Source organism: Oenanthe melanoleuca, chromosome 9 (genome assembly GCF_029582105.1).
Source record: "Oenanthe melanoleuca isolate GR-GAL-2019-014 chromosome 9, OMel1.0, whole genome shotgun sequence".
In the NCBI taxonomy this organism is placed as follows: Eukaryota; Metazoa; Chordata; class Aves; order Passeriformes; family Muscicapidae; genus Oenanthe; species Oenanthe melanoleuca.
The window spans coordinates 20,708,306-20,734,510 of record NC_079343.1 but is presented as its reverse complement, the minus strand read 5'-3'; the positions used below and the strand labels follow the sequence as shown (position 1 = coordinate 20,734,510).

The 26,205-nt window shown below is 61.3% G+C and overlaps 2 protein-coding genes and 2 non-coding genes across 12 annotated transcripts; all 4 read left to right on the top strand.

Annotated features, from left to right (window-relative positions):
* The first annotated feature begins 478 nt into the window (after positions 1–478).
* On the top strand, positions 479–18,830 carry EIF4G1 (eukaryotic translation initiation factor 4 gamma 1). 9 transcript variants are annotated; one of them, XM_056498741.1, is made up of 34 exons: positions 479–586; positions 1,654–1,714; positions 2,986–3,094; positions 3,191–3,277; positions 4,738–4,911; positions 5,263–5,362; positions 7,097–7,209; positions 8,272–8,364; positions 8,444–8,510; positions 8,865–9,746; positions 10,683–10,771; positions 10,973–11,159; positions 11,525–11,658; positions 11,923–12,042; positions 12,235–12,408; positions 12,488–12,685; positions 12,947–13,093; positions 13,185–13,421; positions 13,498–13,602; positions 14,006–14,159; positions 14,267–14,364; positions 14,465–14,567; positions 14,687–14,789; positions 15,390–15,646; positions 15,739–15,854; positions 16,023–16,195; positions 16,314–16,439; positions 16,525–16,606; positions 16,832–16,930; positions 17,044–17,178; positions 17,267–17,348; positions 17,425–17,565; positions 17,681–17,868; positions 18,763–18,830. In XM_056498741.1, exons 3-33 carry the CDS (start codon positions 3,020–3,022, stop codon positions 17,860–17,862), a joined length of 4,833 nt encoding a protein of 1,610 aa, XP_056354716.1. In that variant the 5' UTR covers positions 479–586; positions 1,654–1,714; positions 2,986–3,019; the 3' UTR covers positions 17,863–17,868; positions 18,763–18,830. The 9 variants fall into 9 exon arrangements, with proteins under 9 accessions (XP_056354716.1, XP_056354714.1, XP_056354711.1 ...); XM_056498739.1 differs by having other exon boundaries at positions 11,905–12,042; positions 14,699–14,789; XM_056498736.1 differs by having other exon boundaries at positions 11,905–12,042.
* LOC130257114 (small nucleolar RNA SNORD66) lies at positions 10,817–10,894 on the top strand. The gene has a single exon (XR_008841255.1). It is a non-coding gene; the product is annotated as a small nucleolar RNA SNORD66 (small nucleolar RNA).
* Positions 12,083–12,158, top strand: LOC130257115 (small nucleolar RNA SNORD66). Its single transcript, XR_008841256.1, has one exon. It is a non-coding gene; the product is annotated as a small nucleolar RNA SNORD66 (small nucleolar RNA).
* Positions 18,831–20,358: 1,528 nt separating the features above from the next.
* FAM131A (family with sequence similarity 131 member A) lies at positions 20,359–25,289 on the top strand. Its single transcript, XM_056498902.1, is given in 7 exon segments — positions 20,359–20,521; positions 20,523–20,566; positions 22,120–22,244; positions 22,993–23,086; positions 23,326–23,508; positions 23,779–23,907; positions 24,297–25,289. Coding segments are annotated over 7 exon segments (1,077 nt in total). The 5' UTR covers positions 20,359–20,465; the 3' UTR covers positions 24,743–25,289.
* Positions 25,290–26,205: the final 916 nt, after the last annotated feature.

Sequence of the window (26,205 nt, the reverse complement as noted above, 5' to 3'; positions counted from 1 at the left end):
GAGCACGGCTGGGTGCGCGCCGGGGCAACGTCAACTTCTGGGTAGGCAGAGGTCCTGGGTGAGGCCGGGTCCCGGTGGTGCCAAGCACCGAATGGGTGCGGGTGCCACTGGTGCCGGTCCCTGGGTGGTGACGACGGTGGTAAAAAAGACTAGTTGTATTCCCACAGGGTGGCTGTCAGTCCCCGGGTGAGTGCGCGACTCGCACGGTGCCGGTGCCAGGCGAGCCCACTCACCTCGTGACCGTGCACGGGGTGCGCGGCGAGGGGCTGGGACGCCGGGCGTGGCCGCCGCGCCGGGGCGTAGCCATGCGGACCCCGGCCTCCCCCGGGACGCGCGGAGCTCGCCCCGCCCCGCCACGTGACCGCAGCTGCGGGGCGGGCGCGGCGGCGGCGCAACGTGCGGGCCGGGGGCGGGGCCCGACGCGACTCCGGGCGTGGCGGCCTCGCCCCCGCGTGCCCCTCCCCCGCGGCGGCGGCGGGCGCGCGGCCCCGCGGCCCCGCCCCCTGCGCGCGGCGCGGCTCCGGAAATGGTCGTGCTGCGCTGCGCTGCGGCTGCGTCGGGCCGCGCGCGCTGAAGGAGACTGAAGGTAACGGGCGGGGGCGGGGCGGGCGCGCGCCCCGCGGGGGGTGGGGGGGGGGGCGCCGGTACCGGGGCCGCGCGTGCCGCCCTATTCCCCCCCCTTCCCCGGGCTTCGCTCCGCCGGGCCTTGTCGCGCTGCCGCCGCCGCCACCACGTGGGTGCCGCCCCGCCGCCGCCGCCACCCCCTTCCCACGCCCTGTCCCGTGCTTCGTTCCGCTGCTGCGCCGGGCTCCGTTGGTCCCGATGGTCCCCACGTCCCGGTGATCCCGCGGCGGCGGCGTCGGTCCGCGCCCACGTGCCGGCCGGTGCGCCCCGCCGCCGCCGCCGCCACGGCCGCACACGTGCTCCCGGCGCCGCGCCCGCCTAGGCCCGGCGCCGCCGCCGCGTGTGCTGCGAGCCCCGTCGCCCCCGCCCCGCCGCGCCCGTCCTCCCGTGCCGCCGCCGGTGCCCGCGGGGCCGCGGTTGCGGCCGGCAGTGACACGTGTCCTTGGCAGAGGCCGCCGCCGCCGCGGGGGGGAGCGGGGCCGCCGGATGCCGCACCGGGCACCGCACCGCGCCCTCCCAACGCCGCGATGGTGGTGCCGCCGCCCCGGGACGGAGCCGGCCGCAGCCGCCGGTTTGGCAGCCGCCTCGGCGTGGGGGCGAGGCCGCGCTTGGGCCTGGCGGGGCCGGCCGCTCTCGGGCCACCGCCGCGGCCTGTCCCAGCTCCGCCGTCGGTGATCCTAGTCTTGTCCCCCGCTCCCCCGTGCGTTTCCGCCTCCCCGAGCTGCTGCTCCCGTCCCCCGGCCCCTCACTCGGACCGAGTTGGGCCTTCCTGGATCCCCCCGGGCAGGGACCCCCGCCCCGCCGGCGGGCCCAGCGCAGGCCGCGGCCCGGCCGCTCCCGGCGCAGGAGAGGCGGCGCGACTCCGATTACAAACAGTCGCGGCGGTGCCCCGTTGTCCCCCCGGAATGGAACCCACATTCCCCGGCCTTGCTGGGCTGCTGGGGCCAGCGCGAAGCCGGGGCCGGGCCGGACTCCCCCCACGGGGCCCGGCCTGATCTCTCTGTCTCCCCCCTCCCTCCTCTCTCCCAGTCAGTCGGATGAACGGTCTCTGCAGGCCCGCACAGCCGGCCCAGGTTTTTCCCGCGGGGGGGTGAGTATCCTGCTTGCTCCCAGTTGTGTCTGGTGGAGGAGACCGGGTCGGGTTGTCCCCGGGTGTCCCTGTCCCCTGTGAGACAATCCTCTCCCTCTGTTTTGGGGTGACTGGTTTCAAGGCCTAGCTAAGCTGTCTCGGGTATGAGCTGTCCGTGCCAGGCGCTTGGGTCCCCGGTGGGAAGGGGCCCAGGGGAAGCACTGGGGGGTGCAACCCAGCCCCTTCCTCCTAAAACTCTGTTGGGGCCCATCTCCACTGAGGTTGTGGCTCGGGGGATCCCTGTGGTCGGGTGGCACCCCCATACCATGGTGCAGCCCTGGGGGGATTGGGGTGCCCCATTTCCCAGTGTTGGTGGGGACGTGCCTGGCAGTGCCCGCAGCGGGGCCGGGGGCCGGCAGTGCTGACGCGTCCAGGCGTCAGATTACAGGAGGCACCAGGGCTGCTCCCTTGGGTGTCTGGCCGGCAGCGGGCTCGCCGGGTTCCGTGGGGTACAGGGGGACCCCCGGCAGTGTGCGGGGTACCGCCTCACCTTCCTGCCCCGGCGGCCTTTGCACTGGGGCGGGGAGAGCGGCGCTGGCTGCCAAGTCCTTCCTGGGACAGCCGGGAGAGTGTGCGGGCCACCTAGGTGCCAGCGGTGGCAGGGGCTGCAGGCTCCCCTGGCAGGGCAGTGGGCAGGAGTGTCGGTGGTGCGGGGGGACGTGGGAGCTGCTCCCTGCCTTCCCTGGTAGGCGTTTGTGGTGTGTGCTGGGGACCCGGCGCCACCGGCAGGAACAGGTTTGGCCGGCCGGGGGAAGCGCTTAGTAGGTCAGCCGGGGTGGAGTTGGGCATGGCTGACGCCGGAGTGCCGCCGGCCCACCCAGCCCCCCGGAGTTAGTGGTGGCCTAGGTGCTGGCAGCAAATCATGTGCACTGATGCCCACTTTTGTATACGGCCCGGATGGGCTTTGTGGGGTCACCTTGGGTGGGTCAGCCCTGCTGGTGGGCATGGCTGGGTTTGGGGCATGGTGGGGGGCTTTGCTCTGAAGGGTGTTAGGACCTGCCCAGTCTGGGTGACTTGGCAGCACCTACCCCATCTTCCCTGTGGCCCAGTCGGGCAGGAGGGGTTGGCTGGTGCCTTGGTTGTATGCTCTCTGTGGAATGTGGTTGATGCCTGGCTTTACACTGGTAGGCTGTGGGACTGGAGATTTGCAGATTTCAGGGCTGATGTGGACAGGGGACAGATGCCTGGGGTGCTGCGGTCTCCAGCTTGTGCCCACTGTCCCGTACCTGCAGATAGCGAGGGGATCCTTATGCACAACCCCATGAAATGAACAAAGCTCCACAGCCCACAGGAGGAGCCCCGACTGCCCCGCACCCTGCCCCTTCTCCCGGACTGCCGCAGGTAACCGTCCCCTGCGGGGTCAGGGGCCCAGCTTTGCCTCCCTGGTTGGCGCCAGGGGCAGCGGTACCATCTCATTCCCTCCCTGCCTTCTTTCAGCCAACGTTCCCACCTGGTCAGACGGCACCTGTGGTTTTTAACCCAGCACAGACCTCACAAATGAATACGCCTTCTCAGCCGCGCCAGGTAAGGATTTTGCCTGGAGCTGGAGTGGGTGATAAGGGGTATCCAGCAGCTTTCTGCTTCCTGGCCGAGTAGCCCACACTGCCATGGAACCCAGGGGTATTAGGAGACGTGTGGTGCCCCTTGGGGCTGGTGTATGTCTGTGAAGGGGGAGTGAGCTCCTGATCTGGACCACGACTGCCTCCTGGCCCTGGGGTGGGGGGGCAGGCACCTCCAACAAGGATGCCCACAGAGTGACTGCTCTTCTCTCCTTCCTCCCCTGCCCCAAACCTCCCTTTCCTCCTCTCTCAGTTTCCAGCAGGGCCTCGGGCTATTCACCAGCAGGTACTAACCCGCTTCCCCTGTCCTGCATGATGAACACCCTTCCCCGACACTGCACAGAAACACCCACCTTGGGCATGAGGGGGCTGGGGAGCATGTGGACACCCCGGAGACTGGGAACAGGCTGGTTTGGGGAAAGTGCGGGATGCCTGCTTAACTTTGAGTAAGTTTCTCTGCAGTGTCTCCCCAGTTCCCTCCTTGCATGAAGCCTGCTGCATGTGGCTGTGCCTGTGCTAACTCTGGCCCAGGCTGTTGCTTCTGCCTGTGCCCTTCCCCATCTTCCTCTTCCTCCCTGCTTTGCTTGGTCTCCCAAGGCCCTGCAGTAGCGTGCAAGGCTCTGGACCGCCGTCAGCCCTCTGAGTGGAGGAGCTGCTGGGGACAGATCTGGTGACATCCTTGGCTGGGAGCTCATCAGACCCGTCCCTGCCCCTTCGGAGGTCCCTACAGGGAACCTCAGTATATTTGGGATGTGGGCACAGGGCAAAGGGCTCCCTGGCCTCTTGTCCCTTCCTCTGCTATCCCTGTCCCAGTGTCAGTAACTCCTGTCTCTCTCTTTCCCGCTTTCCTTCTGTATGCGTGCGCTTGCTAACAGGGAGGATTCAGGTCTCTTCAGGTAACACTTTCTCCTTGCCCCGTGGGCGTCTGCGCAAACCCTTCCTTGCCCACTCGTTGCTGGGCTGGAGTTGCTGTTCCCGGGGATGCTCTTGCCCGGCAAACAAGCTGGGTCGGGATGAATGGCACTGGCCGGGGCGGGAATAGGGAGCTCCATATGTTGTCCGGCTCCGGCATGGCGGGACTACAGGTCCCAGCATCCTCTGCGAGCGCTGGGAGCCGGTGCAGAGCACGCTGGGACCGCCGCCGCCAAGCTGCGTGCGGCCAGGGCCGGCCCCGGGCGCTGCAGCTGCCGGCCCTGGGAGGGCTGGGCCGGGGCCTCGCTGGGCATGAGCTGGGTCGGGTGGAGCCAGGTGGCCCCGCAGGTGCGTGGGGACAGCATGGTGCCGGGGTGGGGGGTGGCCTTGGGGGCTGCTAAGGCAGTGCTGCATCCCGGCAGAGTGGGGGGTCTGGTGTTGCCACCCGTGTGCGGTGGTGGCAGATGAAGGTGCTGGAGCTCCTGCTGACGCTGTGTCTCATCTCTCCCCAAGCATTTCTACCAGAACAGGGCACAGCCTCCTGCCAGTGCGTCCCGCGTGCAGAGTAACACGACGGCTCGGCCCGGCCCTCCTGCCCATGTGTATCCAGCTGCTTCCCAGGTGATGATGATACCCTCCCAGATATCCTACACACCTTCCCAAGGAGCCTATTACATTCCCGGACAGGTGAGGGCTATGCTTTGGACTCTGTGGGAGGGGATTTGGATGGGCACTGGTGGGAGGTGTTGCCTGGACTTGGAGCCTAGGTCTGTTTTGGGAGGGTGGAACGGCTCCTGAGACTCTAAGCATCCACTCATTTGAGCAGGGTGCTGCTGGTTCTATAGAGAGGTGGCAGGCAGTACTGGTCCCCTCCCCAACAGTTCCCGAGGTACCTGGTGTCTACTCTGCCTGTGTTCTGCTCACTTCCCTGGTGTACAACTAGTTCACAGGCAGGTTTGGGGTTACATCAGCGTTTTGGGGGTATGTCCGTGCCCTGCAGGGGATATAACTGGCTTTTCTTGTTCTCTCCCATTGCAGGGTCGCTCCACGTATGTTGTCCCGACCCAACAGTACCCGGTCCAACCTGGCGCCCCTAGTTTTTACCCTGGAGCCAGCCCCACAGAGTTCGGGACTTACGGTACAGATAGAGGGGTTGCTCCGTTCCCGGGTGCTCTTTCAGTCCCAGCAGTTCCCTGTTTTTTTGCTCCCTTGCCTCTGGCATCTGCATCCCACCGAGCTGAACACTGCTCCCTGTGGATGACTCCGTGACTCCATTGCAGGCTGTTTTGGGGGACAGTTGCATGTTGCCCAGCAGCACTTCATGTCCCACTGGTCCATTCACACCAGTCCACTCACCCCCGTCCTTTTCCAAATTGAGGCTGTTTAATATTTAACTTTGCTGGTGGAGGACTGGGGCAGACTTTATCCTCTGCTCCCCCCAACTTGCTGTCAAGGTGGTGAGCAGTTCAGTGCTTGCTGACCCTGCTTCCCAGGAGTTGAGCTGGGGTGCTCCGTGCCTGCCCCCTCCCGGTGCTTGGGGAGTGTGATGTGAGCAGCCCCTCCTCCTTCCCCCTCCTCGCATGTGGCCACCCGAGTGTGACTATATTTAGGCTTGGTTGGTCCCGGGAGGTCCAGCAGACACAGAAATGTGAGCCGAGGCCTGCGGCCTGGCCCCAGCACAGAAGCACAGCATAAATGGGGCAGAGATGGGCTTCTCCTGAGCCAGGTACGTGCCCGGCCGGCCTCCCTCCCTCTTGTCTTAGGGCCCAGCCAGCCCCTCAGAGCAGGAAGGTGGCCTCTGGCAGCGGCTGTCTCCTGTGCTTGGGCCAGGACACTGCTGCACCTTTGTGCACAGTCCTGGGGTTTGCTCTGGGTATCTCTTCGAGGTTCCAGGATGCGTGTGCCCCCAGCCTCTGCTTTGGGGCTGCTGTGGTTCTTCCTGGGGAAGCTGGCAGCAGCTTGCCTCTTGCCCGCAGGACTGGTAGCGTGACCTGGCATGGTGTGCCCTGTGACAAATGAATCAGATTGGGTCTCCTGTCAGGTTCTCAGGGCTAGGCAGCACAGGGTCTCCTTCCTTCCCCCGTTCCTCAGCCCATCCCAGCGCATGAGGCCCATTCAGCGTCTCTGCGTGTCCCCTGAGCAAAGGGAGGGTCCCTGACTCAGGGACGAGCCAGTCATCAGAGACACTTGGTTGACTTCTAGGGTCAGTGCAGAGGGGAAGGTGCTGGAGCAAGAGTGGGCCAGGACCCAGCTGTGCCTGTCTCAACACACCCGTATCCCTGTGGCACTGCTCTGGGGTGATGCTCACGGCTGCTCTGGGAGGAGTGGAGCACCTCTTGAGGGCTGTGCCAGCCCTGGATGAGGTCCAGCTCTGCCTCTGGCCCTCAGCACAGCTCCTTCCTCTGGGCTGGGCTTGCCAGGGGCTCATGCTCCCTGTGCAGCCAGAGCCCCTCAGTCTGGGTGTGAATGGAGGCTGCGTGGTGCCGCCCTCGGGCTGGTGCTGGCCCTGGGGAGATAAGGGTGCAGGCAGAAAGGCAGCTGCCTGTGGAGCCAGGACGCCTGTACCTGACATGGCCAAGTGTCCAGGCAGGGCTCTTGGTGGTGTGGAGCTGGTGGGCATGGTGGATGCCTGCAGGGCCTGGCTGGGCGTGGGGGTGGCGCGGGGACGCTCTCTGCTTCACAGGGAAGGAATTCGGTCAGGCCTGTCAGGCGGGTTGGGACAATCCAGGCCGGATGCGATGGGGGTTTGCTGCAGAGCAGCAAGGGCTCTCTGGGCTCCTGACAGACCCCTGTATTTGGGAGATCACGGAGTCTTCAGGACGAGCTTGGAGGATCTGGGTTGCCTGGTCTGACGCTCTCTCCTCTCCTTCAGCGGGTGCATACTACCCAGCGCAGGGGGTGCAGCAGTTCTCAGCGGGGGTCCCCACTGCCCAGGTCATTGTGAGCCAGCAACCACCAATCCCCCCAAAACGAGAACGCAAGACGGTAAGAAGCCATCTGCCTCCAGGCATGGGGGTACTCGTGTGCAGGAGGGTGTGCTCATGTGCGGGAGGGGGATGGTATCAGCCCCAGGTGCTGGTGGTGTGTGGGATGGGATGTGGTGCAGCATGTCAGGGAAAAGGGTTGGCACAGGGCTGTGTCCCCATGGGCTGGAGGGCTTAGCAAGGGAGCTGGGGTGCGTGGTGGGTGCTGGCGACCTTGGCCGTCCCGGCGGGCAGTGTTGTGCTGAGTCATGGCTCCCGGGAGGGTGGGGGAGCCGTGGCTGCCAACTGCTGTCTGCTCCCGGAGATGCCGGTGCTCAGAGGCCTCGCATGGGGCCTATTTATAGCAGGGAGCCGGGTGGCTGTCGGCATGGCCCTGTGCTGGGGGGCAGGGGCTGCTGCTGGGAAGTGGGATGCCTGCATTTCCTCGTCAGAGATGGGTTGAACTCTGCACTTGGTGTTCTGGGAGCAGGTTGTGTTCAGAAGGTGGACAGGACAAGACTGTTGGCTGCATTTTGCCCTGCACTGTAATCCCAGCCAGGCCCATGTGTATACCTCTCCAGTCACCCTGCATCAGGGTGCCCTGTAGCTCGTGCTGCATCCATGGCAGACATGGAACAAGTGAAGCTATGGGCATATAGGGTGTGTCCGGGGTGACACAGAGCTCACTGTGGTTTCTGTGTGCTGAGGCTAGTCCCCTGCATTGTCTCCAAAATGAGGGGGGATTCCTTGCAGCCCCTGTGCCAGCACAGTGATACCCTTGGGGTCCCTTGACTTCTGGAGATTGGCACTGTCCTGGAGACCTGCTGGCTCCAGCAGCCTATTGCGATGACTTGCAAGGCACTGGAACAGGTCCGTGTCTATGGGACACTACGCCCTGTGGTGAGGGGCACCCCCTGGTCCTCAAACGGTGTGTGTCTAGGACAGGCACTGCAGTAAATGAATCTCCCATTTCCCTCTGGAGAAGGGTGTTCTGGGGGTCTTTGGCTCAGAGAAAGGGGTGGCCTGTACGTTGTGTTCTGCACCCTGCCAACAGCTTCCCCACTCTGCTCTGTTTCTTGGACAGATCCGAATACGAGACCCCAACCAAGGTGGCAAAGACATTACAGAAGAAATTATGTCTGGAGCAAGGACCTCATCCACCCCCACCCCTCCACAGGTAAGTGGACCCTCTGATTCCCAGCTGGGGCAGAGGGAAGTACACTTGGACCTGTTCAACTCCCTCTTTGCCCCCTCAGGCTGGAAGCGGTTTGGAACCTCAGGCTAATGGAGAGACCCCCCACGTAGCAGTTATTGTCCGGCCCGGTAAGTGCCTGTGCCAGGGCTGGGTGTGCTAGCTGGCATTGCTGCAGCAAGGTTTCCTGGTGTTGGCATTGCAGGCTGTGAAATGCCAGCCCCACTGCTCCTTGGTTTTCCTGAGGCTTGTGGGGTCAGAAGCTATTCCTGCATACTAGGGCCCTGTGTCCCCTTGTTGGATCCAGGGGAGCTGTACACTCACCTCACCCACAGGCAGTGGAGGACCCGTGTTGTCCCCATCACCCATTTGTGATATGGCTTGGCACATTTGTCCCTATCTTTCCTGAAGATAGAGGGATCTGGGGAGGATGTGGGATGAGCAGGGGATCGGAGAGTCCTTCATTAAGACCATACACCTTGCAGATGACCGCCCGAAGCCTGCGCTGGTGGTGAGCAAGCCCGTGTCCCTGGAGCCCAGCAAGTCGGCATCCCCGTCACCTCCTCCTCCCCTGATCCCCGAGGTGGAGCCCGTGGTGCTCTCCCCTGTGACGCTGGTGCCAATGGAGCCTCCCGTGGACACGGACACAAAAGCGGAGCAGGGCGAGGCGCCACCTGACCCGCAAAAGACGTTAAGCGCCATCACTACAGTGCCAGGGGCTGCAGAGCTGCCCCTCGTGCCCGTGCCCAACATGGACATGGTGGCTGTGGAGGAGGGGGAGGAAGAGGCAGAGGAGGTTGCTGTTCCCCTCCCGGAGCCCCCCCTGCAGGAGCCTGTGTCCCCTGAGGTGCCGCTGGTGCCCGTTGTTCCCTCGATGCCAGCCGTGCCCCTGGTGCCGGCTGCGCCGTCGCCACCACCCATTGTACCACAGGCCCCTGAAGCACCTGCCAAACCTGCCTCCCCCAGCCCCCCTCCACCCCGGGAAGAGCCCTGCCCCGAGGCCACCACTGAGGCAAATGGGGTTTTGGAGGAGACGCCTGAGACGGTCCCTGAGGCGCCCGTGTGCCAGCCAGTGCCGGTCTCTGAGCCGGTACCTGTGCCCACCCCGGACTCCCCCATTGCCCAGCCTGAAGAGCTGCCCCTACCCAACGGGATGGAGGGTGCCAGCAAAGTGGAGCCGAGTGAGGAGCAGCCCGAGTCGGATGTCAGCCCCATCTCAGAGCCTGAGGAGCCAGCCCAGCCTGGCACCCCTGTCTCCCCACCTGCAGAGGAGGAGGAGGAAGAGAGTGAAGGCCCTAGTGAGACCCAGGAGCGAAGCTTGAGCCCAGCCCCTGCCCCTTCGCAGATCTCGGAGGCGACCGCACCAGGTTGGGAATGCTGGGCTGCAGGGTGCCCCAGGGTGGGTGTTGGGTGATAGGGAGCATCATGTGGGTGAGGTGCTAGGCATGAGGTACAGGGAGGGTGTTGGAGAGGGAGATGTGGTTAGGGATACAGGATGTGTGGATGTGGATGCTGAGAGGGACAAGATGCCTGTGGATGGTGGAATAAGGGAGATGATTGGGGAATACATCTATGTGGAGGTGTATGGGGTGGGGGGATGTCATGAGGAATGGAAGTGCATTTTATGTGATGCCTTACGCAGGGGTGTAGCATGAGTGTATCAGAGGATCTGAGGATTGTCCCCAGTCATTGAGGACATTGGGAGGTGGAGGATTGGTAGGGAAGTTGTGGGGCATGCTGTGTAGGAATATGCAAGTAAACAGGGCTGCTTAAAGAAAGTGGGGTGCCCTTGGGATGTGTTGGGGTTTTTCTTTTTTTCTTTAAGCACCCTGCACAGGAGTGTTTGGTTATGTAGGAGAGATGGGGAAGATGGGTTCGTAGTATGTATTTATATGGAGTGCCTTGGGCAGGGACACAGGAGTGCTCTAGGAGGGCAGCCTGAGGGCAGATATGTTTCTGAGGAGCACATGTGTATGGGTTGGTATATAGGGGTGCCAGGGAGGGGAGTGTGTATGGGAACAGAGGTTTGTATGGGAGTGTCCCTGTAAGGGGTGCCTGTAGAGCAGTGTGGGTGTCTACAGGGATCCTCTCACAGGACCAGGCGCTCACACTAGGGCAGTGGTGTGGATGAGGTGTGTGGTAAGTTGGGGTGTGTTTGAGGATGGGGGCTGTGATGGGGTGGCAGGACCACATCCCTGCGGCTCCATCTGGAAGCTTGCCTGGTGTTACTGGGCCCACAGCTGGTGTCGGGGTGCTGGGGCCTGGAGGGTTCCTGTCTTTCACCTTCCTGCCTCTCCTTCCAGTCGCCATGTCGGTGCCAAAGAAGAAACGAAGGATGAAGGAGCTGAACAAGAAGGAGGCAGTAGGTGATTTGCTGGATGCCTTTAAAGAGGTGAGTGTCCTAGGGATGTCTGGGGGTCACCCTCTGTCCCATCTCCTCCTGTGATGAACTCTGCTTTGTGCCATCGTGTCTGGGCCACTGATGCTCTGTGATGGTAATGAGGATCTGAGGCAGGATGGACACCAAGGAGTGGGGTGAAGGGGCAGGATGAGGCTCATGTGGGTGACTGCTGTCCCTGTCCCCCTGATGCAGTCTCAGATTGGTGATAGTGCCTCGGAGGTGGAGAACAAGCCCCCCACATCTGCCCCTGCCAGTGAAGCAGAGGACGTGGCTCCTGCCCGTCCACAGGAAGAGTCGGAAGAGACGTGGGAGGAGAAGGAAGACAAGTTGGCCCCGGAGAAGGGCAAGACTGCTGGCCAGAAGTATGGCTACAAGGAAGGTGAGCTGTGCCTGGCATAGTCCTCTGCTGGCAGCCACCATCTCTGGACCCATCAGTGGGGAAGGTGTGGGTGGCATGGTTCTGCTGTCCTAAATTTCACATTCTCCTCCCATCTTGTCCCTGAGCTTGGCATGGGGTGGAGAACAGAGTTCCCAGCACAAGGGTCCTGCCAGGAGGCAGGGAGCTGGTAGCATCAGGCTTTCTAAGCATACACAGTTATGCTCATGATACACCAAGCTGGGGCAGTTCTGTGATTGTCTACATCCCACTTTGATTGTCCCTGTGTGGACCTAGACCCACCACAGCTCAGGGTGGAGAATATAGGACAGGGCACATCAGAGTCTCCCTCTTGTCCTCCACTGCAGAGCAATGGAAGCCACTGAACCCTGAGGAGAAGAAGCGATACGACCGGGAGTTCCTGCTGGGCTTCCAGTTCATCTTTGCCAGCATGCAGAAACCTGAGGGGCTGCCCCAGATCACAGATGTGGTGCTGGACAAGGTCGGTGCGGTCCTGGAAATTGGGGAATTGTGGGTGGTGGTTGGGGGAGTCTGGCTCCTCTTTGTGCCTTGGGCACAAAGAGACTTAGTTTTTTGTTTAGGGTCTTGTTGCAGCATCTGCAATGACCCTTGAGCCTGGGTTTGGTGGGTGTGGGGGCACCTCTGGGGCCTTTTTTCCAGTTCCTTGTCCCGGCGCTGAGGCTGGGGGATGGATCCGTCCCGCTCCTCTGCCCCCGGGCATCCTCAGCCGTGTGTACCTTCGCAGGCCAACAAGACCCCACTGCGGGCAATCGACCCCATCCGCATCAGTAGCATGAACTGCAGCCCTGACTTCACCCCCTCCTTCGCCAACCTTGGCCGGCCTGTCATGGGCAACCGGGGCCTGGTGAGTATCTCCTTGCTTCATTCCTGCCATCCTGCTCTGCCTATCTGTGATGATCAAGCTTTCGAGCCGTGTGTCTGGGCCACTGATGTCCATGATGGAGTTGAGGATCTGAGTAGGTGGACTAGGGACTTCAGGGAGCCCCAGTTCACATGATCCCAGAGCAGAGAGCTGAGTTTCTTCTCCATGCGTCAGCCCTCAGGGTTGGGTCCCCGCCGTTCCCAGCCGAGCCAGAGGAAGGAGCCCCGCAAAATCATTGCTACTGTGTCCCTCAATGAGGATGTCAAGCTGAACAAGGCCGAGAAGGCCTGGAAACCCAGCAGCAAACGTGCTTCCGAGGAGGAGGATCCTGAGAATATCAAGACACAGGTGGGAGTTGGGGTGGGCAGGCAGTTGGAGGGCCTGGGGGAAGGGTGCCCAGCTCTTGCTGACCCTGCTGCCCTTGCAGGAACTACTCCGCCGTGTCCGCAGCATCCTCAACAAGCTGACGCCCCAGATGTTTCAGCAACTGATGAAGCAGGTGATGGAGTTGTCCATCGACACGGAGGAGCGGCTCAAGGGTGTCATCGACCTCGTCTTCGAGAAGGCCATCTCGGAGCCAAACTTCTCTGTTGCCTATGCTAACATGTGCCGTTGCCTTATGGGGGTGAGTAGAAGCTGGGTGGTCTCCTGCTGAACGGGCAAGGCTTTTTTGGCCACCTCAGCTGAGCTTAGTAATGTGCAGGTCCTTCCATGTGGATTGGGGAAACTGGGGTGTGTGGATGGAGGACCATGTTCAGAGTATCAGCAGGGCATCATTACATTGTAGTGTGGCTTTTCCCTAATTTGAGTAGTGCCACTTCAGTTGCCCAACTTCTGGGGGAGACACAACTCATGCTCCTTCTCTGGGTCGTACCTCTCCCTGCAGCTTAAAGTGCCCACAACAGACAAGCCCACAGTGACTGTGAACTTCCGTAAGCTGCTGCTCAACCGCTGCCAGAAGGAGTTTGAGAAGGACAAGGATGATGATGAGATCTTTGAGAAGCGGCAAAAGGAGATGGATGATGCCAGTGCTGTGAGTTGGGGTGGGAGTCTGCTGAGGGCTGGTGTGGGTATCCTTGGGCTGTCTCTGGACACTGAACTGGCCTGTTGGACTTTGCGTGCAGCCCGAGGAGAAGGCACGTATGAAGGATGAACTGGAGGAGGCGCGGGACAAGGCCCGACGACGATCCCTGGGCAACATCAAATTCATTGGAGAGCTCTTCAAACTGAAGATGTTGACAGAGGCCATTATGCATGACTGCGTGGTGAAGCTGCTCAAAAACCACGATGAGGAGTCTCTTGAGTGCCTTTGCCGCCTGCTTACGACTATTGGCAAGGACTTGGATTTTGAGAAAGCCAAGGTACTCCTTGCCCTGCCCTACCTTGCCCTTCCCTTGCCTCTGAGAGGAATGTGACCATGGCTCTGTCCCTCTATAGCCAAGGATGGACCAGTACTTCAATCAGATGGAGAAGATCATTAAAGAGAAAAAGACATCATCCCGAATCCGTTTCATGCTGCAGGATGTGATTGACCTCAGACGGGTAAGGTTCATGGAATGCAACTTCCTGGGGACTGTACTCCATCTGCGGCTAGGTCCCTTGGAACTGCTCGCCTATGTCCTTTGAGTGCCAGAAATCCACGTGTCCCCTCTAGGGGAGAGGTGGGTATGTGAGCTGTGGCCAGCCCCAGAGACACCATGCTAGCCCCTGCCCTTGGTTATCATGGTAGTGATAGTGGGCACACAGTAATTGGCAGCTGTTTAATGCAAGAAGGCTCTGGAAACTGAGCCTCTTTGTGCCAAAAGCTGCCACAACACATGGAGAGTGGTGATGGCCAAGGCAGGAGACCAACCTGAGACTTTGAGAGTGGGATGGCTGGGAAGTGGGTATGTCTTTTCCTCCATCTTCCAGCCATCTCAGTTCCCTCCTTCCCTGCCCTCTGCAGAATAGCTGGGTGCCACGGCGAGGAGACCAGGGCCCCAAAACCATCGATCAGATCCACAAGGAAGCAGAGATGGAGGAGCATCGGGAACACATCAAGGTGCAGCAGCTCATGTCAAAGGATAAGAGGAGAGGACCCCCTGGGCCATCGTCTGGTGGTGAGTGCCTCGGCTTGGGAGCACTTGAGTTTGCCAGGAGTGGGTTGGTCCTGCTGGACTCTGCTCAAAGCTGGTCTGCACCTTATAATTGTCCCTCTTGTGCTCAGGGCGCAGTAGCCTGGTTGCAGATGATGGCTGGAATACAGTGCCCATCAGCAAGGGCAACCGGCCCATCGACACCAGCCGGCTGACAAAGATCACCAAGGTGAGGTTGGGGGAGTGGTGGGGCAGCTGAGCCAGCTGCCTGACCTAGGCCCTGCCTTGGCGGGAGAATCAGGTCTGACTCTCTCTCTCTCCACCTGCAGCCTGGATCCATCGACTCGAATAACCAGCTCTTTGCACCGGGTGGGCGGCTGAGCTGGGGCAAAGGCAGCAGCGGAGGGTCTGGTGCGAAGCCCTCAGATTCAGGTAAGTAGTGTGGGACTGGCTGTGTGCTATGGGACAGAGTGGGAGGTGTGATCCTTCCCCTGGCAGTTCCTCTACCAGGGAGTTGCCGAACTCTGAGACTTCCCTCTTTTCACGCCCAGCATCTGATTCAGGGCGACCAGCCACGAGCACCTTGAACCGCTTCTCAGCGCTCCAGCAGTCAATGCCTGCCGAGAGCACAGAGTCCCGCCGTGTGGTGCAGAGGTGAGGGGCCAGCCTGCCTTGGTGGATGGGTGTGTGGGGGTGAGGGAGAACCCCTGATTCAGGCTTGTGGTTGATCAGTATATAGGCAAGTTACAGTATCTGGACTTGCTCTGTAGCAAGATGGGGCCTTAGGGGAGCTCAGAGTCAGTGGTGAATCCTTGTGGCAGGGAAGGTTGCCCTTGCCCTGGGTGTCCTCCCTACTGTTAGGCACTTGGGTGACCACCCCTGGGTGCTTGGTGTGGCCTGAGGGTCCTTGGATAGACAATAATGGGCTGGAGTGTGAGGAACCCAAAGAGAGCTGGAGTTTGGATTTGTTCGGGAGAAGAGGAAAACAAAAGAGGGGGCTTTCCCACAGTCTGTGTCCGAAGGAAGGTGTGGGTAGGCAGGCACTGCTCAGCCATGCCAAGGAGCAGAGTAAAAGGTAAAGGATATGAGTTGGAGCAGCGAGAAATACAGAAAAAGTTTTCCCCCAAGAATGGTCATGTGCTAAAAGAGGTGGGGATTGGAGTGGAACAGCCTTACTGTTCAGAGCCCTACAGTGTGGGGTCAGGGAGGGTGGTGATGGGCTCTTCACGCTGTGTGCATCTTTCTCTCACCTAGGAGCAGCTCCAGCCGCGACAGGTCAGAGAAGGCTGGGGACAAAGGGGACCGGGAGCCGCGTTTGGAGAAGGGCAGTGACCGTCTAGAGCGTCCTGACCGGGGGGAGAGAGTAGACAGGAACAGGTCTGCCCTCACCAAGAGGAGCTTCAGCAAAGAGACAGAGGACAGGAGCCGAGAACGGGAGAAGCAGGGCGGCCCCGAGGCCGTGCGCAAGGCTGCGAGCATGACGGAGGAACGGGACCGGAGCCGAGAAAGCAGTGAGCTGGGGAGGATTGACATCCCAGGGTCTGGCTGCACCTGCCGCTCTGCCTGTCCCAGGTGACGCCTGATCCTTGCTCTTTTCTTGCAGTTAAACAAGAGCCAACACCTCCTGCAACATCCACTAAGCCCACGCTGTCGGAAGAGGAACTGGAGAAGAAATCCAAGGCGATCATAGAGGAGTATCTGCACATCAATGACATGAAGGTGAGAGAGGGGTGTGGCCAAGCACCCTAACACACCATACATGTTCCCCTGACATGCCATGTGCTTCCCTTCCTGTGTGGGAGCACTGTTGGGCTGGTGGTGCCTGGATGTGGAAGGGAGGAGCTAGAGCTGGATGTAGGGCAGTACTGACCCCCATTTTCTCTGCAGGAGGCCCTGCAGTGTGTGCAGGAGCTGGGCAGCCCCTCCTCGCTCTATATCTTTGTGCAAAATGGCATCGAGTCCACGCTGGAGAGGAGCACCATCTCCCGTGAGCACATGGGAGCCCTGCTCTGCCAGCTGGTGAAGGCAGGCACACTCTCCAAGGAGCAGTACTACAAAGGGTGAGGGGCTGGGGCAGCCTGGCTTTGAATTTGGGCCTGCATTGAGTAGGACCATGAGGTCCCTCCTAGCCAAGGGTATGGGGACTACTGGATCCTAACAGCTCCCTCTGCTCTTCAGGCTGCGGGAGATCTTGGAGATTGCAGAGGACATGGAGATAGACATCCCACACATCTGGCTGTACCTGGCTGAGCTCATCACCCCCATCCTGCAAGAGGAGGGCATCCCTATGGAGGATCTGTTCAGGTGAGGGCTATGCTCCTCAGCAGGGCTTGGCATGGCGGGGCTTCCTGGGGGCAGGTAGCTCATCTGGGTCTCTTGTGCCCAACAGGGAGATCACGAAGCCCCTGGTGCCCATTGGGAAAGCCACCACGCTGCTGGTTGAGGTGCTGGGCTTGTTATGCAAGGGCATGGTAAGTGTGTGGGACTTGTGTGGGTGCTGTCTGCTGTCTCAAGGACTGGCATCCTACTGGGGCGCCAGGTGGGCATGTGGGAATTGAACTACCCTGCTATCAGAAAGGATGGTGAGGAGTGACCTTTCAGTGTCTGGGTCATGGGGCTGGCATGGCCAAGCCACAGTATCCTCCTCCCTGGAGATTGAGGGCATGGTGTGCTGATGCCAACTGTCTGTCCCACAGGGCCAGAAGACCGCAGGAAAGCTGTGGCGGGATGGGGGCCTGAGCTGGAAGGAATTCTTGCCTGAGGACCAGGATGTCAACAAATTTGTCACAGAGCAGGTGGGGGCTTGGTGGCAACAAGGGGCAGAGGTGGACTATGGGTGGACCTTGTCAGTGTGGGAGTGGCACTCCCTTGTGCTGCCTTCAACAGCTCTCTCTGCTTGATTCCCCAGAAACTGGAGTACACGATGGGGGACAGCTCAGACATGCCAAGCCGCAAGGAGCTGACCTCAGAGGAGCTGTGCAAGCAAATGGACAAACTGCTGAAGGAGAACCCGAACAACCAAAGAATATATGACTGGATTGAGGTGAGGCTGGGGGCACAATGCTTGAGTGTCTGGAGGCTCCCTCTTGGCTCCCTCTCCAGCTCACAGTCCTTTACCCTCCCCCCTATAGGCCAACCTGAGCGAGCAGCAGGTCTCGTCCAACACGTTTATCAGGGCCCTGATGACGTCTGTGTGCCACTTGGCCATTGTCTGTGAGTACCAGGGTGAGGTGGGAGCAGTGGGGGTTCCCCTTCCCGCACTTCCTCTCTCACACCCCGTCCCCTGCAGTTGAGAACCCATACCGTGTGGACGCCACGGTCATCCGCAACCAAGCCAAGCTGCTCCAGAAGTACCTGCGGGATGAGCAGAAGGAGCTCCAGGCACTCTATGCCCTGCAAGCCTTGGTGGTGAAGTTGGACCAGCCTCCCAGTGAGTATCGTGGATGTGGGTGGGTTGAGGAGGGGGTGGGAAATGTGTCCCCACCCCAGCAGGGTGGCTGGTGGCTGGAGAATAGCAGAAGTTCCCCTTTGTCCCTCCACCCCAGACCTGCTGCGGATGTTCTTTGATGCCCTCTACGATGAGGACGTCATCAAGGAGGAGGCTTTCTACAAGTGGGAGTCCAGCAAGGACCCGGCCGAGCAGCAGGGCAAAGGGGTGGCTCTCAAATCGGTGACAGCCTTTTTCACCTGGCTCCGGGAAGCTGAGGATGAGTCGGACAACAACTGAGCAGCTGTGAGGAGGAGGAGGAGGAGGAAGGGGGGAGAGAGAGGGGGGCACCCTAGGGAGTGACTCCATCCCTTCCCGTCCCTGGCCCCCATGGACTTGCTGATGCCAGGGCTGATGCTGTGCCCCTTTCAGCCCCCCTCTCTCTTTTTTTCAGTTCTCCTCTCTCTTCCTCTGTCCTGGTTGTGTTTGTAAGGCCTGTACGAGTTTGTCATGATGATAATAAACAGATGCTGACTGAGGCGGTGGCTGCCATGGGTCCCATTGGGGACCTTCCTTGCCCCGCTCCCAGCACAGGCACACTGGGTCTCTGGGAGTGGGGCAGAGCACCCCTGGATTCATGTCATGGAGAGGGGGGGATGGGATGGGGACATATCTCTCCCCTCCTCTCCCTCCTCCTCTTTCTCCTCCCCCCTTCTTGATGAAATATAGAGAGATTATATATATATAAACTTATTAAATTTGGTTTGGGGACAGGAGCGTGATTTCTCCCCCTCCCCTGTCCTCTCTCTATTCCTCCATCACTGCCTGGACCCCCTCCCCTCTAAGGTTTTTAAATTTTAAATATAAATCATTCCCCCCCCCAGCTCCTGCTCTGACACCTGGGGAGGGTGCCGGGGTGGAGGGGGGGTGGCCCCTTCTCTCTGGGCCAGGCTGAGTCCCCTCCACGACCCCAAAAGCCCCCATCCTCCTCCCAAACGTTTAAGGCCACAATTGGGCAAGTGACAGGGCGGCCCCTCATCCGCGTCCCCTGTATTTATAGAGCGCCGGATGTGACGAGCCGCATGTGTAATTATTAAAACAAGGATTCAATTACTGGTCACGTGAATTTGTAAATAATTTTTTTTTGCTTTTTCTTTTTTTTTTTTTTTTTTTTTTTTTTTTTTTTTTTTCTTTATGGAGTATTTAATTGAAGATTTAAAGGCATCTTTTCACCTTAAAACTGGAAATAAAAGAACATTGCTAAATAATGCCCCGTGTGCCGCTGTTGCCGCCCCCCCTCCCATGTCCCTTGTGCCTGGGCTGGTGTGGGGGTGCCAGCCTTGAGCGTGGGCAAGGACCAGCCTCCCCTGTCACTGCAAGGCAGGTAGGTACCCCCACTCCAGGGCTGGAAGGGGGGCAAGGGGGTTGGATGTGCCTGGAGCCAGGCCCTTTGGACTCCCCTTGCTGGCACTGCCCGGCACAAGGTCTCTGGAGGTAGAACACAGAGCCCTGCCAGCAGCCTGGCTGTGGAGCAAAGCCCTGATGTCCCCAAATGTCCGTTTTCCGACAGCCATGAGTGGCAGAACCTGCGTGGTCTCCTTGGGGCAGGAGATGGGAGATGTGTGCCAGGTTCTCCCTACACCTTCCAGTGTGGGAGGGCATTTTTCTATCAGCCCCTCCTGGCCTTGTCTTGCAGTTGGAATGGAGATGGGCACAGCTAGCCCCTGCTGGGGTTCCCCTGTGGGGTGTCCCTGCTGGGGACAGGGGCTGGTCCCACTTGGGACTGGAGGCTGGTCTTTGGTGCCTTGGGCTGCCTCTTGCTGAGTCACCCTGGCCATGGCCCAGAGGGTACAGAATAATTAACTGGAGGCTGTTCCCCAGATTAGAGGCTGATCTGTCTGAGCTGCAGCCCTGGCATCACTGATGCTGGGAAGCAGTTGGCAGGGAAAGGCCTCAGAATGGGGACTGGGCAGGAACTTCCCCTGGCTGGGAATGAGTAAGGAGGGAGGGAGGGAGGGAGGGAGGCCCTTTGAGCTGTTTGGGTAACCTGCTTGCCAAGGGGGAGAGAGGGTGCCATTGCAGCAGTGCCCTCCTGTGCCAGGGAAAAGGTACCACAGCGTTAATTGCCAGCAGCAGGTTTCAGAGTGAGCACGGGTTGACCCATCAGCGCTGGCCCGGATCTCCTGCAGGGGCCGTCGCTGTCAGACTGATGTTCCACAGCCTGCACCCACCTGTCCCCAGCCCAGCTCCATGGGGGCTGTGCCCGGGGCCGTGCGCTCCCTCCCGCAGCACCGGGCCCTCGGGGGCAGGCAGGGCTGGGGCTGAGGGCTGCCCTGTTTGTGGGGGTCCCAGCCCTGTCCCCCCGGGGTGTGCGGGGCCCGGGGCCGGGCGGGGCGGCGCTGTCCGCGGTGCTGGCACGGCGCTCTCCGCGGTGGCCGGCCTTCTTCCCTCCTCCTCAGCCCCCTCCTCTTCCTCCGTCCATCCTCCTCCTCTCCGCGCCCCCTCCTCTTCCTCCATCCCCCTCTTCCTCTTCCTTCAGCCCCCCTCTTCCTTCATCCTCCCCGGCTGCCTTCATCCCCCCTTCACTTCTCTCCTCATCTCCTCTTCCTCCCGACCTCCCTCTCCCCCGTTGTCCCCTTTCTCCCTCTCCCTCATCCTTCATCCCCCCTCCGCCTTCTCTTTCTCAGCTTTCCTCCCGCACATTCTCCTCCTTTTCCTCCTCCTCTTCTTCCCGCCTCCCCCTCTCCCTCCTCTTCCTCCCCCAGCAGTGACGTCTCTGGACGTGCAGCTCCCGGCCCGGCGCAGGCACCGCTCGGGGCTCCGGTATCGCTCGGGGCTCCGGTTCCGCGGCCCGGCCCGGCTCGGCAGGGCTCCGGTACCGCGGGCGCTGTCCGGGGCCGCCCATGCGGCCGGGGGGCGATGTGGGCGGCGCGGAGCCGGCGGTAGTGCCCGCACCGGGGCCCCCCCGGGAGCATGGGCTGCATCGGCTCCAAAACCACCATCGGTGGGTGAGCGGCACCGGGATGGCACCGGGCACCTGGCGGGATACGGGGTCCGAGGGTGTGGAGGGTGTTGGGGGAACTCGAGGGGGGCGAGAGGGATGTGCGGGGGCTGCTGGGGGCTGGAGGTGATACGGGAGGAGGGTGGGGGATATGGGATATGGGTGGAGAGCAGAGAGCTGAGCAAGATTCAGGGGATGAAGTGGTTGTGTAGGGGAATTAGGAGGCTGCGAGGGCTACAGGGCATAGGGAATTACGGAGGTGGGGGGGTATACAGAGAGAATTGGGGTATCTAAGTGTGTTGTGCATACAGAGAGCTTGAGGGCTCTGGGGGACTTTGGTACATAAAAGGTGACAGGGGCTACAGAGGGGTGGGGGTTTGGGAGCTAGGGGTGCTGCTCTGGGGCAGCTGAGTGGCCCAGGGAGTGCAGGGAGATACGGGGGAGTGTGGATGTGTAGAAGCTGGGGCAATTGGAGCGGTCAGACTGCAGCTCTGGGGGAGCTGGGAGGTGGGGTGGGGGTGTGAGGAGCTGGGAAAGGAATGGGACTGGGGTGCTGGTTAGAGTCCTGAGAGGTTATGGGGTAGCTATGAGAGTTGTTCTGGCGGCTCTTGGAGGCTGGGGTTTGCTGCAGTGTGTGGGGTGCAGCGGGGGTGCTGCAGATGCCCTGGGGGTGCTGCAGGAGGGATGGGGACTGTGATCAGAGGGTGCTCTGGAGGCTGGGTTCGTGGGGGCTAGGACAGTGTTGCAGACGTGCCAGAGGGGCCCTGGGGGTGTTGTTGCTAGGATGTCACCACAGGGTGCCCCTGCCCACAGCTGGGAGTGGGGGCGATCCTCTCTGCAATGTTCCAAGGAAGCCAGGGTGTACCCTCAGATGTGGGTGGGAGGCAGCACTTTTGAGCTCCCCTATGTCCCACCTCACAGCTGGTTTACGTCAATCAGGCCCACCTCAGTGCAGGGGAAATGAGGCTCTTGAGGGATACCCCATCCTGGCCCTTTTGGGACTGGCCTTTCATGGCAACTGCATTGACAGGAGACCCCCAGTGCTTGGGAGTCAGTGCCTGAGGGTGTGGGCACCCATCCATTTGAGGTGCCAGTGCCAGGAGGTCAAGCTGTTGTGGCAAAAGATGGGTGCAGGTGCTTTTATTGACCCTATCCCTTCTTGCTCCTTTCCCTTCTGACCCAGTGGCAGGGAATTGGAGAGGGGGATTTTGGAGATAGTGGAGGAGCAGCAGCCCCCTGCAAGTATGGCCCAGTGCTTTCTCCCTTCACACACCCAGCACCTGGCCCAGTCCAGCCTGGTCTAGCTGCCCCCACCCCTCCCAGAGCAGCTGCCAAGCTGGGACAGGCGCCTGGTCCCCAGTGCCAGGCTGGGGATGTGTGTTACCGCTGACACAGGCGGAAGAGTTGCCCGGCCGTGAGTCACCAGTGCTGCAGCAACGAGTTGTGTCTGGTCTCAGACTGGATGAGAAGCTGCTCCTACAGGGTCAGTGGGTGGCTGATTGAGAGAGCTGCTGGGAAAACAGAGGTGCTGAGGTTGGCCTCGGCTCTTCCTGCAGTGGCCGTGGACACGACGCTGTGTGTGGAGTGGAAGGAGGTGAAGGCGCTGTCGCCCCTGAGCGTTGCCCGCCCGCTGCCCCGGCTGGTGCGCCAGGCCTCCTTCGACAGCCAGGACTTCCTCCAGGTACCCCGAGCAGCCAGCCGGCTGAGGCAGCCGTGCGCGTACCCCACGGCGGGGCACCGTCCTGGCCATGGCCCTGCCAGCTCGCAGTGGCTCGGGGCTGCTCTGACGTCAGCCATGAGCCGGGCTGTATCCTGGGAGAAATCAGTCCACGGTGCCTCGTTGCCATGGCAATGCAATTTGTTGCGCGCCTCCAAATCCCACATCGCTTCCCCCGTGGCCATGGGCTCAGGGCCGGGCATGGCCGGGATAGCAATGGGGACGTGCAGCTGGATTGTCCTGGCACGGTGTGTGCTGCCCGGGAGTGGGTACTGGGGAGCTGGGCTGTGGTGGTCTTGCAGATGCACGTGTGTGTTCACACGCTGGGGAGGGCACACACGTGTGTGTGACACCATCTAGCATGGGGCACCTGCGCATGTGAGCGCACACGAGTGCACGTGTGTGTACAGTGGAGTTCAGATGTGAGTGGGCAGGTGTGTGTTTCTGGTCAGTTTGTGTGTTTGAGTGCCTGCCTGTGTGTGTGGACACCCGACCAGGTGTGTGCAGGTGTGTGCACAGTGTCAGTGTATGGGTGTACTGACATTGTGAGACTGTGCCTGCTGTGACCATCCCTCTGCCTGTAATGTGTGTGTGCACAAATACCCCAGGCCCCCAGGGTGGGAACCAAGCAGGGCCAAGCCCCCTCCTGGAGCACGGGGCTCCCAGAAGGGCAGTGGTGCCAGGGCTGTGACGAGGCTTCCCGCTCCGGCAGGTCAATGTTGAGGACACTGTCGAAATGCTGCCCAAGTCACGGCGCGCGCTGACCATCCAGGAGATCGCTGCCCTGGCCCGCTCCTCGCTGCACGGTAACTGCTCACTCTGGGAAAGGGGCTCTCCTGATGTGAGGAGTCTGGGCCTCCTGGAGGGGACCTGGGTGTCACCTGTCTGGAGTTTTGGGGGAGCCCAGGGGATTTCTGGTGGCTCTCAAGAGGGGTACCAGATCCCATGGACTGGGAGTAGGGAGTGCTGGGTCCCAAGGCTGTGGGCTCTGTGGTGGGAACTTGGGGTGCCTCAGGACATGCTGACATTGGGGCGCATCCCATAGGCATCTCACAGGTGGTGAAGGAGCACGTGACAAAGCCAACGGCCATGGCGCAGGGCCGTGTTGCCCACCTCATCGAGTGGAAGGGCTGGTGTAAGCCAGTGGAGTCACCTTCTGCCCTGGAGAGCGCCTTCAGCTCCTACTGCCACCTGAGCGAGGGCGAGCAGGAGGCACGATTCGCTGCCGGTAGGCACTGCAGGCACGGCTGGTGGGCACGGTCCCAGGGCAGGGGGGGTGGGTATCCATCCATCCATCCATCCATCCATCCATCCATCCATCCATCCATCCATCCATCCATCCACCCATCCATCCCTACCATGGCACCATGGGCATAGAGGTGCCAGGGCAGTGGGATTTTGGGGGCACCTCCCTGCATGTGTTTGATCCAGTGCCAGGGCAGTGGGATTTTGGGAGCACCTCCCTGCGTGTGTTTGATCCGTGCCTGTCCTGTGCCAGGTGTGGCAGAGCAGTTTGCCATCGCTGAGGCCAAGCTGCGAGCCTGGTCCTCCGTGGATGGGGACGACTCCAATGACGAGTCCTACGATGAGGACTTCATGCCCTCCACAGAGAGCTCCCAGCCCACTGGTAAGTGCCGTGGGGATGGGCAACTTGTCCCACTGCTGGTGTGGGTGTCCCACCACTGAGGGTTAAAGGAATTGAATGGGATGCCTGCTGCCTGGCACATTCCCCAGCCTGGCCACTCCCCTACAGGGCAGTGCCCCTGCCTGGCACCCTGGTTAACAGCGCCTGAGCTGGGGATGAGGAAACCCTTACACGCAACACCTCTGTGGTTCCAGAGCATGTTTTACTTTTCCTTTGGTGATTACCACTGTCATGCATGCAGCAATTTGTGGGTAAAGCAGGCACAGGATGGTAAAGGCAAGCTCCCAACCTGCGGGGCAGAGGGCAGGGGGCAGCAGACATCCCTTGAGCCCTCATCCCTGGACTGACCCAGACATCCTGGTTTCCCACAGAGCTGACAGGCACGATGCCCGCCAGCGTGCTGCTGCGAGACCTGCTGCAGGGCCACCTGTGCCAACTGGGCGTGCGGCATGGCTCCTGCGAGCCCGAGAGCGACTCCTCGCACACCCTGTCCCCTGAGACTCTCTGCTCCAGCCTCTGCAGCCTGGAGATGGTGTCCCCCTCCGAACTCACTGCCAAACTGCTGGGCTCCCTGGGGGGTGAGGACCTGCTGCTGCCCAAGCTGCCGCCCCCAGCCAGCCAAAGTGCCTTGCGGGGCCTGGCACGGCTCCGGTGCCAGGACTCCCTCTACTCCGTGTCCTACGCCGAAGCCTGTCTCTCGCCCACGGAGGACGAGGTGGTGCTGAGCAAGGACTTCCCGCTCCGCCGGAAAATCTCTGACGTCGCCTCCTCCGGGGTGGCATCGCTGGAGGAGGAGGAGGAGGCCGAAGAGCCCTGATGGCTCCTGGGGTGCCCTGCCCCTCCTGGTGGGGGTCCAGGCCCCCTGCCAAAGCCCTCTGGCCAGACCCCACGCTGGGTGAGGGACAGGCCCTGCCGCTGCTCCCCCTCGCTATCCGGGTGCAGGAGGGGTCTGGAGGCCACTGCAGCCCCCCCAGCCAGTGTGCCCCCACTGTGTCCCGCCCTGCTCGGCCACATCGTTGACCTCCTGGATTTTTGCATGAGAGCAGGGAAGGGGCACAGGGAAGGGCTTGGGGGCAGGGTCTGTCCTCTGCCCTGATGCCCAGATGTGCCCCCAAAAACTGACAAGACTAACTAAGTGGGGCTGGTTGTTCGCATGTTCTCCTCCAAACCATCCTGGGCTCCCCTTTTGGGCACAGTTCCCTCTCCCCCAGTGGCATGGCTGAAACTCTCAAATCAACCTGTGGCGCCTCTACTACCCCTCGCCAGGGTGGTGGTGGGGGTTTCGGTGTGGGAAGGGCTTTTCTCCTCTCTCCTTGGCCAACTTTTATTGGACCGAGTTTAAAACTGTGAACTGCTGCCTTGGAGCATGGAGCTGCTGGAGGGGTGCTGTGGGGGTGCCAGGGGTGCTGGGGGGCTGTGGATGTGCTGCGGTGCTGGGACTTTCTATAGTTTTGTACGTGCATGGGACTGACACAGGAAGGCTGCAGGGCCAGGTGGGCGCAGGCCCCCAGGCTGGGGGCTTTGGGCCACCAGGAGAGCAGCCCCAGTCCAGCCCTGCAGCAAGGGAGTCAGCCCAGCCAGGGGGTCCCCAAGTTTGTTGTGAGGCAATGCAGGGTGGAGAGAGGGTGTAGGACGTGGGACCAATGTCCCTGTCGACAAATCACTCACCCCTAGCAGGGAACCAAGTGCCTACATGAAGGGCAACCAGCGCCCCCGTCCTGGCTGGGGGTGGCACCCCCAGGGGACCCCCCAATCCCATGTGAGGGGTTCCAGGCGCGCAGTTTGGGGGAGGAATGCCAGTTTTTGCCAACGCTTGCGCACCCCTTCCCGCATGGCATGTGTTCTCGTGGGGCCACTCTCCCCCTGCATGCTGCTCCTCACCCAGCCCTGTCACTGTTCCCTGTCCCCACACCCCGGGATGTCCCCTAGCAGCCACTGCACCTCTGCTCCCCTGCATCCCCCAGCACTCCCACCGACCCCTGCCAGGCACAGCTCCTGTCTCCCTCCCTGCCACACTGTGGGGCTGGCACCCCTTGCCCTGCATCACCGAGGGGCTGTGGGGGCCAGCAGGCCCCACACCATGCTGATGGCTCCCTGCCACCCGCTGTCACTCACTCCTGGGGGCAGTGGCTGCTCCCCACGGCACTGGGATGGGCTGGGGGTGCCTGTGGACGGGTGGGGGGCTTTGCCTTGTGTGTGTGCATGTGCACACCTGGGAGCGCATGGGCATGTGCACGCGTGTGCATGTCTGTGGGAGCTGCCTGAGCCCCCGCCCCGCTG

Bases quoted from the DNA above. Each gene is read 5' to 3' on its own strand.
- EIF4G1 (XM_056498736.1), top strand. From the start codon at position 3,020: ATGAACAAAGCTCCACAGCCCACAGGAGGAGCCCCGACTGCCCCGCAC. The intron at 9,747-10,682 runs GTTGGGAATGCT...CTCTCCTTCCAG, and splicing joins CTCGGAGGCGACCGCACCAG to TCGCCATGTCGGTGCCAAAG. The intron at 13,094-13,184 runs GTGAGTTGGGGT...CTTTGCGTGCAG, and splicing joins AGATGGATGATGCCAGTGCT to CCCGAGGAGAAGGCACGTAT.